Here is a 15,757-nt window from a genome sequence, read left to right as displayed (position 1 = left end):
CTTAGTCTTTTTGATGGATTTAATTAGAAATATAATGTAGATTTATCCTGTTTGGAAATTCATAATTGACAGCCTTTAATTTTTAATTTGATTTTAATTATGGTTATCCAAAACTAAACTTAAAAACTAAAACTTGGTTTGAAGAAGCACCTTAGTTAGCCTCACAAAATAAACTAGACATTAGAAAGAAATGAAAAACAAACAACATTGTTTACTTTAAAAGCTAAAATACAATAAAAATATACAGAAAATGTCAGTCTTTGTCAGTTTGGGCAAAACTGTCAACACAATAAAGGAGGAGTTATTGGTGTGTATTAATTGAGACTGGGATGTCTACATGACTGAGTCAATTGTCCTCACATTATAATAACAGGAAATTATATATATATTTATTTTAGACCATAAAATCTAAACTGAAACAAGAAAACCCTCTCTGGAAACTAACTGAAACTAAACTGATTTAAAAATGAAATTTAAAGCAAAATTAAAGCTGAAAGCGGGCAGCACAGTGGTGTAGTGGTTAGCACTGTTGCCTCACAGCGATAGTCTGGTGACCTGTCCAGAGTGTACCCCGCCTCTCACCCACTGTCAGCTGGGATAGGCTCCAGCAGCCCCCAACAGGATAAGCAGTTACGGAAATGAATGAATAAAGCTGAAAGCAGTGATGAACAGGTTCTTGCACCCTCCCACTAGCAGGGGCGCTGGCAGGACGCTGGCTCCACAACAGTTGAACACTGAGCGCACGACTTACACGGTTCCTGCATAAAGTGTGTTGCGCTGGAAATGATGTTACTTATTGTGTACCATTCCCTGTGCCCTTTATGTAGCACCAGAGAACACAGCAGTTATACGTCATGTTGCTGAATATCATGTGTAGACCACACCATGTACATTTCATGTAAATTGGATGAACTTTGTCACATAGGGTGACTTCCTGTTGTCAGTAGGGGGCGCTATTAATGTAGATGTCTTTAAGCCTGGACTCTACTCCAGTCCAGCATATGAAAACTGCGGCAGATTGGCCTTGCTATTGTTACCTCTCTAAGTGACAGCTTACTGGCTCCGAACCATAGTTGCAAACATGCTGGCTTCTTAACATTCATTTTAGCTTGGCTTGTTATTAGCTGGTAACTAGCTTCTAGTGGTCCGGACCACTCTGCAGAAGGAAGGATGGCGAGGTGTTTGGGTGCCGTTCACCAACAGTCTTGCAGTCTTCACCACACAACAATAAACATGGCCTTCTCATGAGGTTAAAGGACAGTCCTGAGCTTATTTAGACACTTAATTCTGCTGCTATCATCACTACTTGCTGCACGAGTCTTCACCATGACACACCGAGAGAGCTGCCAAAACACACACAATGAAGTACACATCACACCCTCACAGGTTACCCATAAGGCCACCGCCCTTAACGGGGAAAAGGGTGAGCTGGTAAAACTATCAGGTTACAACAATGAATGGTGTCATGTCAACAGCTAATGGTGTCATGTCAAAACATCGAATTATGCTGTTCAACGAAACTCACACTCTTCATAATATAGCATCATCAAGATCTTAACGCTTTTCTGCCCAGATTTAAAGTTTACCCGGTCAATTTGCTAGGAACAGTGCATTTAAGTATAATACCTAATTTCCTGTTGCCAGTATATGGTACTATGACTATGACTCAAAACTGGTCTGTAGATGTCTTCAGGCAGAGACTTTTATAAAATGAGAATTTTAATGCAGATTGGACCATGTACAGTAAAGTTACAAGCTACTTCCTGTTTCGTGGTGAAACATGGAAATTCCATGCTTGGCCACAGCCTCGCCGTTCCCCAAATTTCACCAAAACGAAATTGAAATGGCTGACTTAACATTTGGGGTTAGGGTATGGCTCCAAGAAACTTTCTGTTAAGTCTTGAGTTAATACATGTGCCTTTCAGTTTTCATGCCTCCATGTGAAATGTGCCGCGGGTGCTGCTTAATAGAAATTTGTAGAGGGCGCTTTCAAGCCTTTTTTTCCCACACCCAAGCATGAATCACATTAAATATCTTTATTTCTTTACCAGTTTCAAGCACATTTAGACCTTAAAAATGTAATAATCATCAATAAATGGAACAATTTCCAAAGGGTAATCGCATCGTTCAGTGCTAGGACCCTAATAAAATGAAAGCTAGCCTGTAAAACTACAATAAATCTGTTACACCATAATATATTTTATAGTGTAACATCTCTTTTCTTTCTTTTATGTTTGACCTGACCAGTTAATTAAGCTTTGTACATGTAAATTGAATCTTTCCTCTGTTCAAAGGCCTAGGGATGTTTTTTTTCCATAAGGAATACATTTCCCAGAAGTCCACTGTCTTTACGTAGCTCTCTCACCGTACGCGTGACGTAAATCTGTTCTTGTTTTGGCAGTTTGTTTCGGTATTCACGGATTGTCAATCCACCAAGAAGGCGTTTTGTATTGGTTATCCACCACGAAGCTGCGGTATTGTACATTTCTGCCTGTGTATTATTCATACGTATATATTAAATTGTACGTTGCGCGTTTGAAGCCATGTTATGAATAGAAATCCCGACAGAAGTGAGCTAACTACTTAACCCCCTAGCTAGCTAGCAAGCCCAAGCTAATGAGCATTAGCTTAGCCGAGAGCAGTGGTTTGTTCCGTGTGTCTGCGCGGAAATGATCGATTTCTGTCCTGACATGTTTGTTTTTATCCACAGCATCTGAAACTTTAAGCTAACGTCACGGTGTTTAGAGTAATGTCAAGCTGACGGACAAAACGCAAGTTCACATAGCTAGTATTTCAAACATTGCCAGCTGCTCGCAGTGTTAGCCTCTGCTGTTGAACATGTAAGATTTACATTGATTTCATGCCAACTTTGATCAGATCTAGGGCGACTGGGGCTGGGTTAGCAAGCAAAGATGACGGAGTAAATGCTTCAACATAATCTGGTGGGATCAGGCTGGCCGTCACAATGAATCAACTCTTAGTTAGCTCGCTAATATTATTTTTTTAACCCCCCCCCCCCCCGGGGAGAAATAAAGTGGGAATTGAACTGAATTTTTACTTGATGACACAAATCCTAACCCTCAACTGTGCTTCTCATGTTTTATCTCAAGCTTCCTCTTTGTTAAGTCCTCTTTTGTAAACATGCTGGCTATTGGATAGTCCCATATAAGTTATTTATTAGCCCTGTGTCATCGGGATATTTACGGTAAAAGGGTGGAGTCCAACCCTTCCCGTGATTGGTGAATGTTATGATAAGTCACACATTTGAAAGTGAAAACATTTGTGATAATTCCAGGGGAATACCAACACCTAACTCTGCGTGTGTGTGTGTGTGTGTGTGTGTGTGTGTGTGTGTGTGTGTGTGTGTGGAGTAGATGGTATTGATTGAGCAGTGACTCTGTGTGTGGGCTGATTCAGGGAGCTGGTAAGTGTAGTTTCACAATGGCAGATGGAGGCAGTGATGATGATGTCATTCACCTGGCAAGCTTCAACGTCCACCGCAGCCAAGGTGAGACACATTTTCACATCAACCGCGATACATTCTGGTGCCAGTTTATGACAGATATTTAGTAGTATGGGATCATACACTGTAATCCACTATAGTTTTTGAATAAGACTGATAGTATCAAGGTTGTCGTTCTTAATCGCAAGCAACATTGCTCACTGACATGCAGCATAATGGATATGAGTACAAAACGCTTAGCATCAATGTCCCACTTTTGTCTTACATCACAGACATATTAAGATAAATGCGTCACGGTAATGTAATGTTTCCAAAATGACTTTTTGAAGAGTTTGGCTTCAAAATAGTCCATAAAATAACTGAAACTACTAAATGAACCTATCAGCACCTCCGTAAACCTCAGGGTTGGTACTATATATATGAAAAATCAAAACTCCCTATCAACACATCGTAAACTAGCCTGATTTGCTTTGCAAAGCCTCTGCAAATTACATATGTAAAATATCAGTGCGTGCCACTTTAAGCTTACATTTATCCTGAGAGGCACTGGCACTGGCACTTGAAATATCACCACTGACAGGGCTTTTCAAAAGGGATTGCCTGATTGCACAGGGCAAGTAAAGTGCCACATTTGTGCTATTGAATCTAGCACCTCACTTGCCTGATTGGACACTTGGTATAAAATATTTAAGCGTAATTTTTTTAGCTGAGAAGCTAGCCATCTCGTTTCCTTCTCATCTCTGCTGAGAGTTGCACAAGCACAGAATGAACGAAAGTGGAAGAACACATTTCAGTTATGCTGGACACAGGAGTTTAGATGTGGGCAAAATTCCAACTATGTATTGTATAGTTTGCAAAAAAATTGAGAGCAAGGAGGATAAAACGGACATTTTGCGAGAAATGTTGCTGCACTGACATAGTTTGTTTGGCAGCTAAGAGGGATGCCAACTCGCCCTCCTTCTTCATAAATGAAACCATTTGTATAGGTGAAAGTACAAATTGACTTTGGGTACGTGGATCAGAAATCTACCTGCTTGGGCAAGAGAACAAAAATACTAACACTGAACACTGCCTCTGATCATGCAGATAAGTATAAATAAATATATTGGCCTGGTCGGTAGGACTCTAGCCTAATATCGGCTAATATTACTATACCTGTAGTCTCCCATACTCCTTCCATGGCCCTTGACAGTGATCTCAGAACTGGAGCTTTTCCTAAATAGTTAAGATTGGTCAAGAGGGCACGTTTCCCCCTAGGGATTAATGTACTATAACAAAGATAAACATAAACAGTAAACAGGAATGTTTCTGATCAACATAATAAATTCATCATAAACAGTCAGTGTTGACCTTTGCCGTGTTCTGCTTTTTTTTTTTTTAACCTTTCCCGCACTTTGCCTTTATGACGCAAATTATACAAGTTTGTAATATTTAGTTTCCACTGTGCTTGTGTAGGTGCCCGTTCACGTAAGAGGGAGCTCATCACCATTTCCGATGACTCAGACGAGGAGCCTCTGACTCTGGTACCTGCCAGCCCTGTTTTAGTCCCGGACGATGCAGATGACGACGATGTCAGCATATTAGAGGTGACAGATAAAATCTTCTCTTAAAGTCCGCCTCCACTCACAAATGTGTTTGCCTTCTGTTTATGTCCCCTAAAATAACCATGACAGTACTGACTTGTATCTGCAGAGGTTGTCACTAGAGAAGTGTTATCAGATTCCTCTACTGAAGGGGGCGATGTCTGTGCACTTCCCTAAAACCTGAGATTCAAACATACGCTGGGAGCTAGATTAGGTGTGTCACTGAAACAAAGGTAATGCATAACAATGGGGGAACAGACTTTGACACAAGACCAACAAAGAAACCTGAAACCCTCACTTGGCAGTACAGAGAGCAGAGTTAGCATTAGCATAGTGAAAGTTTTGACAGCAAACATGGGAGAGTGTGCAAGTTTTGCATGTAAACCAGACTCTATTGCTGTATCAGCCATTGCCAGTTAGCTTACAAGCTAACACACAACATAAATAAAAGATGCTAACGACACCTAGCATTCCGATATGTCTGCTAGTATTCTGGTGTACAACAGACGTCTTACCTGAGACGGGGGACAGACATATATGGTTGAGTCTCCTCCATGTTTCCCCTAACACTAGGTATCTTGATGTGCACTGCTCTTTAATCAGTCAGCCTAGCGCGAGCAGGGAAATGAATGTGAAAGTAAATATGAAACCTACCACAAGCAGCAGATCCATACATTTCTCAGTGAGGGAGAAAGAATAGATCTGCTTCCAGCTCCTTTTAAGAGTTTCTTTTAAATGTTAAACAAAGTCTAAGTACTTTAAAATGTGTCTAGAGGGGGACCTTTTGGTGCATATAAAAAAGACTTGTTATTTGAAGCTTCCCTGTTACTTTGTTTAAAAAAATTAAACTTTTTAGACAAGTTTAATCACTTACTTTTTTATACAGTTGCCATATTGTGCTGTTATCAGTAGGTGCTGTCAGTAATATGAGCTGCAGAAGTTACAACAGAAGTAACATCTTTGTTTCCACTCATCAACAGCTTGTCTCTCGCCTTCTTTGTTTTCCTGCAGCCGCTAACTCCTGCTCGCAGACACGTGATTCGCCCAGCAGCAAAATGGAGTGGGGCCTCGCAACACAACCTAATTCAAGTTGTAGGTCATAGTAGCGCAACTTCTGGGGTTCCCACGGGGGACCCTGGTTCTGCCCCCTCTACCTCCAGAGATGCCAAGGCCAGCTCCTCCGCAGCACGGCCAGCCATACGGACACAGACTCCGGTGCAGTCTAGCACTTCCGGACACACACAGCCACAACCTGGCTCGTCATCACACACACTGTCTCAGCCAAAACTTAACACAAACTCACAGCAACAACAGCAGGACGGTACTTCAGCACACACAAAAGTGGAACTCCATGCAGTGTCTATTCAAACCCCATCTACCTCCACAAATGCCAAGGCTAGCGCCAACACATCCAGAGCACCTACACCAGTACGTCATCAGCCTCAGCCTGGCACATCTGGACTTACACAGCCACAAGCTGGCACTTCAGTACACATAATGGTGGAGCCCCAGGCGAGTACCTCTACCAGTGCCACACACTATTCTTACACAGTTGCATCAAGTTCTTCTGCAAAGACTCAAGAAAAGGCGAGTACAAGTACTCATTCACAAGACAATCCTCAGGCCAGTACTTCATCTGCACAGTCACAGTCTCACGCACGGACACAGTCACAACCCGGTACATCTACACAGCTCCAGTCCAGTGCGGCCACAACGCTACAGCCCCATCTCATCCAGGTGAAGGGGGTGAAACTAGTTGTTCTTCCCCAGCAGCCGAGCATCCAAGCCTCTGCTCTCATAACCCAACCCCAGCTGCAGCTCAGGCCCCAGAACCTGCTGCAGCCTGTGTCGCTCCACCACATGCACGGCAATCTTATTCAGATCGAACCCCAGCCCCTGGCCCAGGCCCCTGCCCAGCCTCCAGCCCAGGCCCCTCAACCCCCTCAGGTGATACCGGTCATCCCCCCTGCAGTGCTAATAGCTGCAGCCCCGGAGAGACTAGGACCTCCAGAGGCAGGTCACCGGATCATCCTGGGCAGCCAAGCACCTGGGGAGGCTGTTCCCAATCCTCCGCCACAGGCTGGTGCCCCTGGTGTGGTCCTACCAGCCCGCAGCCTCCACATCAGGGTGCCTAACGTGAACTCTAACCCTCCTGTTCCTCCAGCTCCCACAGCTTCAGTCCCCCAAAATGGGGGAGAGGCCCGTCTTGTTCTGGCACCAGCTCCAGCTCCCCAACGAGTCAATCCAGCCCCAGGTCTGGTCGCAGTCCCTCCTGCACCAGAGGACATTCCCAGAATAGAGGATGCACGGCCTGGTCCCTCTGCACCACGAGGGAGAGCAGAGCAGGAGCCCCTCGTTAGAACCCTAATCACTGGTGTTGTGAGTATCACAGAAGTGTTGCATGCATTGGTATGGTCTGCTTCTCTGTTATCTGCCTCATCAGTTGGTTTATATCAAGTTAAATGATTTGAATATTCTCACCTCCTCTGTCCCGACTACATCCCGCCTGTTCAACTCTCTGTGTACCCTCTACAGTTGGATCTATTCCCAGACGTCCATGAAGCCTATGTAGCAGAACTGATCCAAAAGAATAATGTGAAAGACTTGAATGTGTAAGAAAGAAGCATCAACCTTTTTTTTCTCCAGCATTTAATATAATTGATCATAACTGATTCAACTTGTTAGGAAACTTAATATCTGATCAGGTTTCTAGATTTGCTGCTGTGTCCTTTATATTTGTGGAGTTGAGAATCTTTTTGTGTCTTGGTTTATTCAGATGTTGGTCCCTTCCTTTTTTCTTTAAAAGGATTTATTGAACTGTCAAAAGTTTAACTGAAAGTATGACCCACATTTTCCCAACTTTTAACAAATACTTTTAAGACATTTTTATATTTTACTAGTATTTTCTGACATTTTGCTATTTTTTCCAACATTTAACTAAAACTTTTCCTACATTTCTCCAAATGTTTATTAATTTTGTTGCAACATTTCCCCAACATTTTCCTAATATTTTTTTTTTTTACATTTTTTTCCAATATTTTATTGATATTTTTCTAACAACAGTTTTCTAATATTTTTTAAAACATTTTACTATTATTTTTCTGATATTTCTTCTGACATTTTACTAATACTTTTACAACAGTTTTACAGAATATTATTGATATTTATCTGACGTTTTTACAATAATTTACTATTATTTTTCTGACATTTTTCAGATTTTTTTTTTTTAACATTTTATTAATAATTTTCTGAAGTTTTTTCTGACAATTTTTAAAATATCTTTTCTGGCATTTTTTGACATTTTACTAATACTTTTAAAGCAATTTTACAACATATTTATATTTTTCTGACATTTTACTAATAATTTTCTGACATTTTTTCATTTTACTAATATTTATTATTATTATATTTATTTCTTTTAAAAGATTTATTGAACTGTCAAAAGTTTTTTGATTTCCCACATTTTTCCAACTTTTAACAAATACTTAAAAACATTTTTCCATTTTACTAATATTTTCCAACATTTTACAGTTTTTCTCCCGACATTTTCATTTATATTGTTGCAACATTTCTTCCAATATTTTATTGAAATTTTTATGACATTTTCCAAAGGCAAGACGAGTATTGACCTGGTAGTCGAACTATATTATTATGTATCATTGTTGTATTTTTTCTCACTCAGAACTAAATTTGGTGTACACTTTATTGCCTCATATGCAATAGAGCATAAATCTTAAATCTGTATACTTGAATTTGTTCTGTGTAGATTGATGGATATTAGTAGACCATGGTACATGTAACTGTGTGTATGTCTGTGTAAGCTTGTTCTCACGCAGCTCCCCTCTGTTGTGTTTCCAGTATCTGTAACCTGCTGTTGGAGAATCCAGAGTATCCAAGGGGAGATACCGTGGCAGCCACAGCAGCTCCCACCAGCATCCTACTGGAGTCTGGAGACACCCAGACAGAGGTAGGTGTGTGTGTGTGTGTATTTGTGTGTGTGTGTGTGTGTGTGTGTGTGTGTGTGTGTGTGTGTGTATTTGTGTCTGTTGAATCTTCAAGAGAATGAAACCTGTAGAGGGCATCACTGATTGGTGCAACAACTTTCTGTACTTGTGTTCTGATTTGCAGCTTATCAGGTTTATTTTGTGGCTGAATATAATTTGTAGCTTCTTAAAATATGAATGAGGATAGTGACAGTGAGATACTGGCTACAGCTGCATTTGTAGTAGTAATGAAACAATGAAAAACAGAAGTCATAGGGGTCTGCGTTTGACAACAGCAAAACTATGTCAAAATATCTGCTAACAAAATCTCACACAACTCCTACAGTATAATCCAAGTCTCATTTATCCAGTAGTATGCTAGGTACTTCCCAAACAGACAGCTAAAAGTGAAACTTACCTATGCTCTCTTCAGTGCCAAACTCCATTGACAAAAGCACAAATTTTACCTCTCCGAACAGCTGCTGGTCCATCACTGCCTTGATCAGTTAGTTCCTTTGTGTTACTTTGTGACTTTAGTGAATAAGAACTAACCCTTTAAGACACGAAAGACACACAAAAACACAAACTAACTGTCTGACCAAGGCAGTGGTGGACCAGCAGCTCCTGTGTTCAGCAATGTTAAATTAGTGTTTTTGTCAATGGAGTCTGGCTTTTAACGCTTTGACACCTGAGCAAAAAACATGGGAAGAAGGGAATGAGCAAGGAAAGGAGAAATTAGCCAAAAAACTAGCAAGAAATTAGTAGATAGAGAAAATTAAGAACAAGAAAATTAGTATAAAAGAAAGAAAGAAAATAAAGCATTTTCCCTTAGCTTTTTTCTTTTTTTCCCCCTAGATTTGTTTTTTTTAAAAATACATTTCTAAATATATATATATGTTTATATTGCAATTTGTGGGACACTTCTTACCAAGTTGCTCATTGCCTTTTTTTCCCCCATGTTTGTGAAAGAAGTCACACCAATTTGCTCAAAGTTCGAAGGTTTTAATACTTGCAAAAGGTGTCTGAAGGCAGCACAAGAAAAGTGATGTCTATTCTTTAATTTTTAACATACTAATTTATCTATTTTATTAATTAATTAATTGATTTTATTTTTTCTTTTAATTTTTCATTATTTTTATTTTTATGCATTTTTAAATATTTATTAGTATTTATTTTTTTTACCGCGTTTTTTCATGGGTTGAAATATGTTTATTTATCATACCACTAGGACTGTCTTTGAAAGCATAATCATATAACAAATGTTCTACCTGTGTTTGAATTTTGTGTTACCTTCCCTTCAAAGAAAAGGGAGGAAAAAAACAAAAACAGAACACTTTGCAACTACGATGTGATGTAAGAATTGTGCTCCAATGTTGTTCTAAATAAAAATTTAAGTTAAAAAAAGGGGGGGGGGGTTTAGAGAGTATAAATAAGTTTCACTTTCAGTTCACTTCCCCGTTGGAAAGGGCTGTAAGTTTGGAAAGTACTGAACATTCGACTGGATAAATGAGACTTGGGTTATACTGCACGAGTTGGGTGAGAGTTTGTAAACACATATTTTGCCGTCATCAAATGCAATGTCTTCTATGACATCAGTTTATCAAAAATGTGCAGTTTTTGGATTCTTCATTCACTGTAGAGGCAAACAAGAAAAACAAAGTTTTCTTTACAAATTAAACATTAATGCAGGGTTAGAAATCAAAATACAAGTGGTCATTTGGATGGTGAAGTATTCAGCTAACATCTTTACCAGCACAGTAAACATCTTGAACAGTGTGCATGTAAACTGAAGAACTGGAAAAACAAGCAAGGATAGATTGTTCCTCATTACATGATTATATCAGTCAATCTTAGCAGACGAAAATATTTTCTGATGGAGCTTTTCTTGGTGTCGGTCACCACATGACTCCTCACTGTTGTGGGCAGAGAATACACTGAAAGAAAAATCTACATTATGTGAGTGTTTCACATGGAAAAGAGAGAAACTATGGCTTTATTTGTACTGTTCTTTTAGCAGAGTACTCTACACACACTCATATGAAAGTACAGAACAGGAAAGAATCTCACCTCAGCTCTCACACTCACACAAAACAGCAGATAGTGCACAAACACACCCTCGGTCTCTGCTGCCGAGAAACCTGACGGTTCAGCTGTTCTCCCACCCACCCTGCAATCGGAAAAAAAGCCTCATGCGTCAAAATCTCAGTCACAGTCATTTTTCTCTTCATGTTTTGATGACAGATCCATATTCATCTTTCAATCAGATATCTCAGTGTCTGTGCTGTGTTAATGCTTCTGTTACGGGTCTCCTCAGGTGACAGAGGACCTGTTTGACTATGCCAAACTTGGCTCTGTGGGACCTGAGGCTGTGATGCAGGCTGCCGACTTGCTCATGGCAGATTTCAGGATGCTCAGCTGTCAGGACATCAAATGGGCCCTTAATGCTCTGAAGGGACACTATGCAATCACACGCAAGGTACCTGTGGTCTCATAGCACACCCTGCATCTTTGGGAATGCAGTTACAGTTGAATCATTTCTTTGCTTCTGTGCGCTTTTTAACAAATGTCACTTTAACCCGTGCTCTCCCAGGCCTTATGTGAAGCTCTGAAGAAGTGGCAAGATTCAGGCGACCCCTCAGGAAAGAGACGACGGAGCAGAGCCTCCTCGGAGCGCTGCTACGTCGATTTCCATTTTGAGCACGGTGAGCAAACTTTTATACTTTGTCTGTGTGCACTCTGCTGCTGCTGCTGCTCACTGAATGTGTGTACACTTTTTGTTCCTTCGCTCCCACAAGCCAGTGTTTGACAATAAAGCCCTGCTGCTGTTCTTTTATTTGCAAAAGCTTCAGGAACAGAGTTTGACTGCAGATCTTGCAGGTGCATCATGGGAGGATATTTTCACACTTTATTTTTTTCTGTTCAGAAATCTCAGGTTTCAGCAGCGTTGTAGAAAAGCTGTTTTAGTTAACTGTCAAACCTACCTTCGCCGTGCACTGGATGTCTCACTCACAAGGTTCCTTTTGTGTTTCAGGTTCAGTAAAGTTTGAGAAGAGGATGTACTTCTTGGAGAATGACCGTCGCTACTACAGGACGTACAACAGTCTGGAGGCTTCTGTGCAGAAAGAGCTTTCGTTCTATCAGCAGAAGGCCAAGGAATGGGCAGAGGTACATACACACACACTCATACGCACACAGGCACACATTTTCCCCACAAATACAACATGCTAACGTCATTAGCACAAGCCTATGGCATTTTACATTGTATAAATTAGCCTAGCAGCTAATGATCTTTTCCTCTTCTCTTATAAATCCAGGGACAACAGCAACATTTAACAATATTTTACATAATTTGGCTCCATTACAACTCAAAACTGTCTTATACCAAGCATGTTTTCCAAACAAATACAACATGCTAACGTTATTAGCACATCACTCTACAGAAGGACACGTTTAGATAACTCAAATAAGTCAGGGACAATGCCCGACAAGGTGTGCGTTATCAGGAACTATAGACGACGGGGAGCACATCGGACAGTTGCCTCCAGAGTTCGTTAACCCCTGATTATGGTAATCATCCTTAGTGGCATTATCCAGCTTATACCATGGTCACTTGCAAAATAAAAAAAACCCAAGATGATTCATTTATATTTTTATGCGTGTTGAGATCAAAATCCAAAGTTTGTTACAAGCCATAACTCAGTTTGCCTGGTAACACCTGAGGGTCTGACTAATACCTGGAGCAATCATTAACCTCCCATAAGATTCGTAAGCAATAGAAACGTTATTCACTGCTCCAGTAAATAGGATGAACCTCAGATACGACATAACAACAAGAGGTATTTCTCACCCACTCAGCTTATAGAACCCCTTGGCTTACCTATTAGTCAGAAAGCTAACGTTATGCTAGCAAGATTCAAAGTCAGTAACATTGCGTACAGTTGACAGACAGTAAGTATAATTTGACCGTATATAGCTTGTGTGTTACAGTCACCGCCCTGTGTTCAAAGGAGGAGGCACTAAAGGACGACGCTCAGTGTTGGAAAATGATTCTGCTTCATAATGTGTGGCAGTGACTTGTAGGTGGCTTTAAATGCGTCCCTGTTGCTATGGTTACTCATTTTAGATACAGGCTGATACTACTACTTAGTAGGTGACTATTATCAGGAATTAATGGACACCCTACAGCCAATCAGAATTTAAAAACTGATCTATACAGACACCAGTTATGGTCTCGTGCTGCTCAGTTACTGTACGCTACATTTCTTTAACCAGAGAATGTAATAGCAGACGCTGACCTTGCTCCACCAAAAGTGCACATAACATCTTCCAGTTAACCAACCTCCTGTCTCTCTCTCTCTCTCTCTCTCTCTCTCTCTCTCTCTCTCTCTCTCTCTCTCTCTCTCTCTCTCTCTCTCTCTCCAGCACGAGGACTTCCTTCTGGCTCTGCAGGTCAATGAGGATGAATACAAGAAGGTAGGAAGCTCACAGACCTCGGCCAAACTGATGTAACCTTCACAGTGCATCATACTTATCATTATTTTGTGTGAAAATTGTTCCTCAGTTAAATTTCCAAAACATTTATTCTATGACAACAAAATATAGAATAGTGCTGTGGCGTAAAGACCAAATGACTGTAGTTTGAAAGGGATGTGCTTGTTCAAGATAATGTTGGCTGGCCAGTCACATGGTGGCTGCTGAGTGTATAGTTAAGATGGTTACATTAGTATTATTCTAGTTACTCTAATAGTAATTTTAAGACCTTGTTTAAAATAAATCCTCCATTATTTCCCTCATAGTCAAACAGCTGAATTGGTTTAAAGTTTCCAAGTCACTGCAAAGCAATTTATTTGTAGAATATGTTGGTTTGAAGGTAATTTAACCGTTTAATCGGCTTTATTACCATGCGGCATCTGACACTTTTGCTAACTCTGAATGAATAATTTTTATTTCGGTAATAGTTTGAAGCTCCAGGCTTATTTTAGCCTATCCTATATCAACCAAAGGATAGCCCAGAATATCAGCTACAAAGGAATAAATTAATTAATAATTAAATACATAATACGCTAAATTATAATCCTCAATTCTTTTACATTTTGATCATTTTAAATCCTGATAAATTAGCATTTTAAACTCACTCACTTAGTCAACAGAGAGCTACACAGTTTGAATTTAGCACTCGGCCCATTTCATAGTTTGACTCCCAAACCTAAACACAATTGTTATTTACACTGGTTCTCACTTTACATGATTCATAAATAATCAACCCTCTTTTTTATATATTTTATTTTAGCTTTTCAAAATGTACAAAGCACACAGTCACAAATTGACAATACACAAACATCAACTTTACACTGCGAACGCTTCAAAAATAAAGTAACAGACAGTAAAGTAAATTGACACGTAACAATGCAAATAAATGAAATGAAATACTACACTACAAAAATGGGGGGTGGGGGGTTTGAGAGGGAGGGTAGTCTTATCCTCAGCTGCATGGCCTCTTATAATACTAGTGTGGTGACAATATGGATGGGAGATTTTCCACATAAATAATAAAAGGTTGCCATGTTTTATAGAGCGAGTGAATCTTATTCTTTAGTGAGTAAGTTATTTTCTCTAGAGGTACAATCCAACAGGTAATGGGAGATCTGACTTCCCCCTCATTGCAATACATTTTTGCAAACTCCAGGGAATAGCTATGTCTGATATTAGACTTTAAGAGATTGACTTAAAGGCATATTTCAGGATCCACTGGAAAAGAGACTCCGTGGATTGTGGATAAAGCATCACAGATCCCCTGCCAGAGGCCTTGCAGTTTACTACACTGCCAGGTGGACTGAAGGAAAGAGCCCTCAGTTATACCATATCTAAAGCAAAGGGGTGAGAAATTGGGGTTGAACCCGTGAAGCTTGGAAGGAGTATGTCCTTCTATTACTAAAATACAGACAGGAAGGCTTTTGTTCACAACTTGAAAAAGGTATTTCCTGTGTTTTTTAAATACACAATGTCTGGAAATGTTAAGGTGTAAGATGCTATAAACAGTGGATTAGTTGATTCACAGTAAGCTGCTTTATGCATTACCCTAAGAGCTCTTTTGTTAAGTGTAATTATTGGGTCCATAATTGTTTTATATGCATTTCCCCAAATGTCAGCACAGTAGGACACATATGGCATCACAAGTTAACAATACAATATATACAAACACAGGCACAGATTTGACATGAAGGTTAACAAGAAACCAAGAGCTGATTATTCAGCTTAACAAAGACGACTGAGGAGAAACCAGGGCTTTTAGTATGAAGTATTCGTAGTAAGTCGAAGCCTACTCTTTTCAATTTCAACACCATTTAAGTTCAGTTTTATTTCATACATTTTCTGAAAAGACAGGCCCTGAAAAATGTAGAGAAGTTTAAAAACCTCTGAGCTACATGAAATGCCTCTGTGTGATTCTGTCTCCAGGACGGCCAACTGATCGAGTGTGGCTGCTGCTTTGGGGAGTTTGCGTTTGAGAAGATGACGCAGTGTTCAGATGGCCACCTGTTCTGTAAAGAGTGCCTGGTCAAATACGCTCAGGAGGCAGTATTTGGCTCCGGAAAGGTACACACACACACACACACAGTGTTTTTTCTCACGTTTGGAACATAACTGTGAATGTTGCCAGGCAACTATAAATGAGTTTCCCTGTAAAAACCCAATGTCTTGCTGAGCTGGAGAATTAGTTTATAAAAGGA

The 15,757-nt window shown here is 40.1% G+C and overlaps 1 protein-coding gene across 1 annotated transcript in view; it reads left to right on the top strand.

Moving 5' to 3' along the window:
• The first annotated feature begins 2,371 nt into the window (after positions 1–2,371).
• The window catches only part of rnf216 (ring finger protein 216), a 28,147-nt gene continuing 14,761 nt past the window's right edge, over positions 2,372–15,757 (top strand). Inside the window, exons 1-11 of the mRNA XM_033644225.2 lie at positions 2,372–2,474; positions 3,375–3,508; positions 4,919–5,049; positions 6,058–7,425; positions 7,582–7,658; positions 8,905–9,013; positions 11,344–11,505; positions 11,620–11,731; positions 12,061–12,194; positions 13,452–13,502; positions 15,486–15,623. Coding sequence (XP_033500116.2) covers positions 3,442–3,508; positions 4,919–5,049; positions 6,058–7,425; positions 7,582–7,658; positions 8,905–9,013; positions 11,344–11,505; positions 11,620–11,731; positions 12,061–12,194; positions 13,452–13,502; positions 15,486–15,623 — 2,349 coding nt within the window. The 5' untranslated portion in view covers positions 2,372–2,474; positions 3,375–3,441. The remainder of the gene's footprint in view (positions 2,475–3,374; positions 3,509–4,918; positions 5,050–6,057; positions 7,426–7,581; positions 7,659–8,904; positions 9,014–11,343; positions 11,506–11,619; positions 11,732–12,060; positions 12,195–13,451; positions 13,503–15,485; positions 15,624–15,757) is intronic.

Source organism: Epinephelus lanceolatus, chromosome 18, assembly GCF_041903045.1.
Source record: "Epinephelus lanceolatus isolate andai-2023 chromosome 18, ASM4190304v1, whole genome shotgun sequence".
NCBI lineage: Eukaryota > Metazoa > Chordata > Actinopteri > Perciformes > Serranidae > Epinephelus > Epinephelus lanceolatus.
Note: the sequence above shows the minus strand (reverse complement) of the source record. Positions and strands in the feature narration are given on the sequence as shown.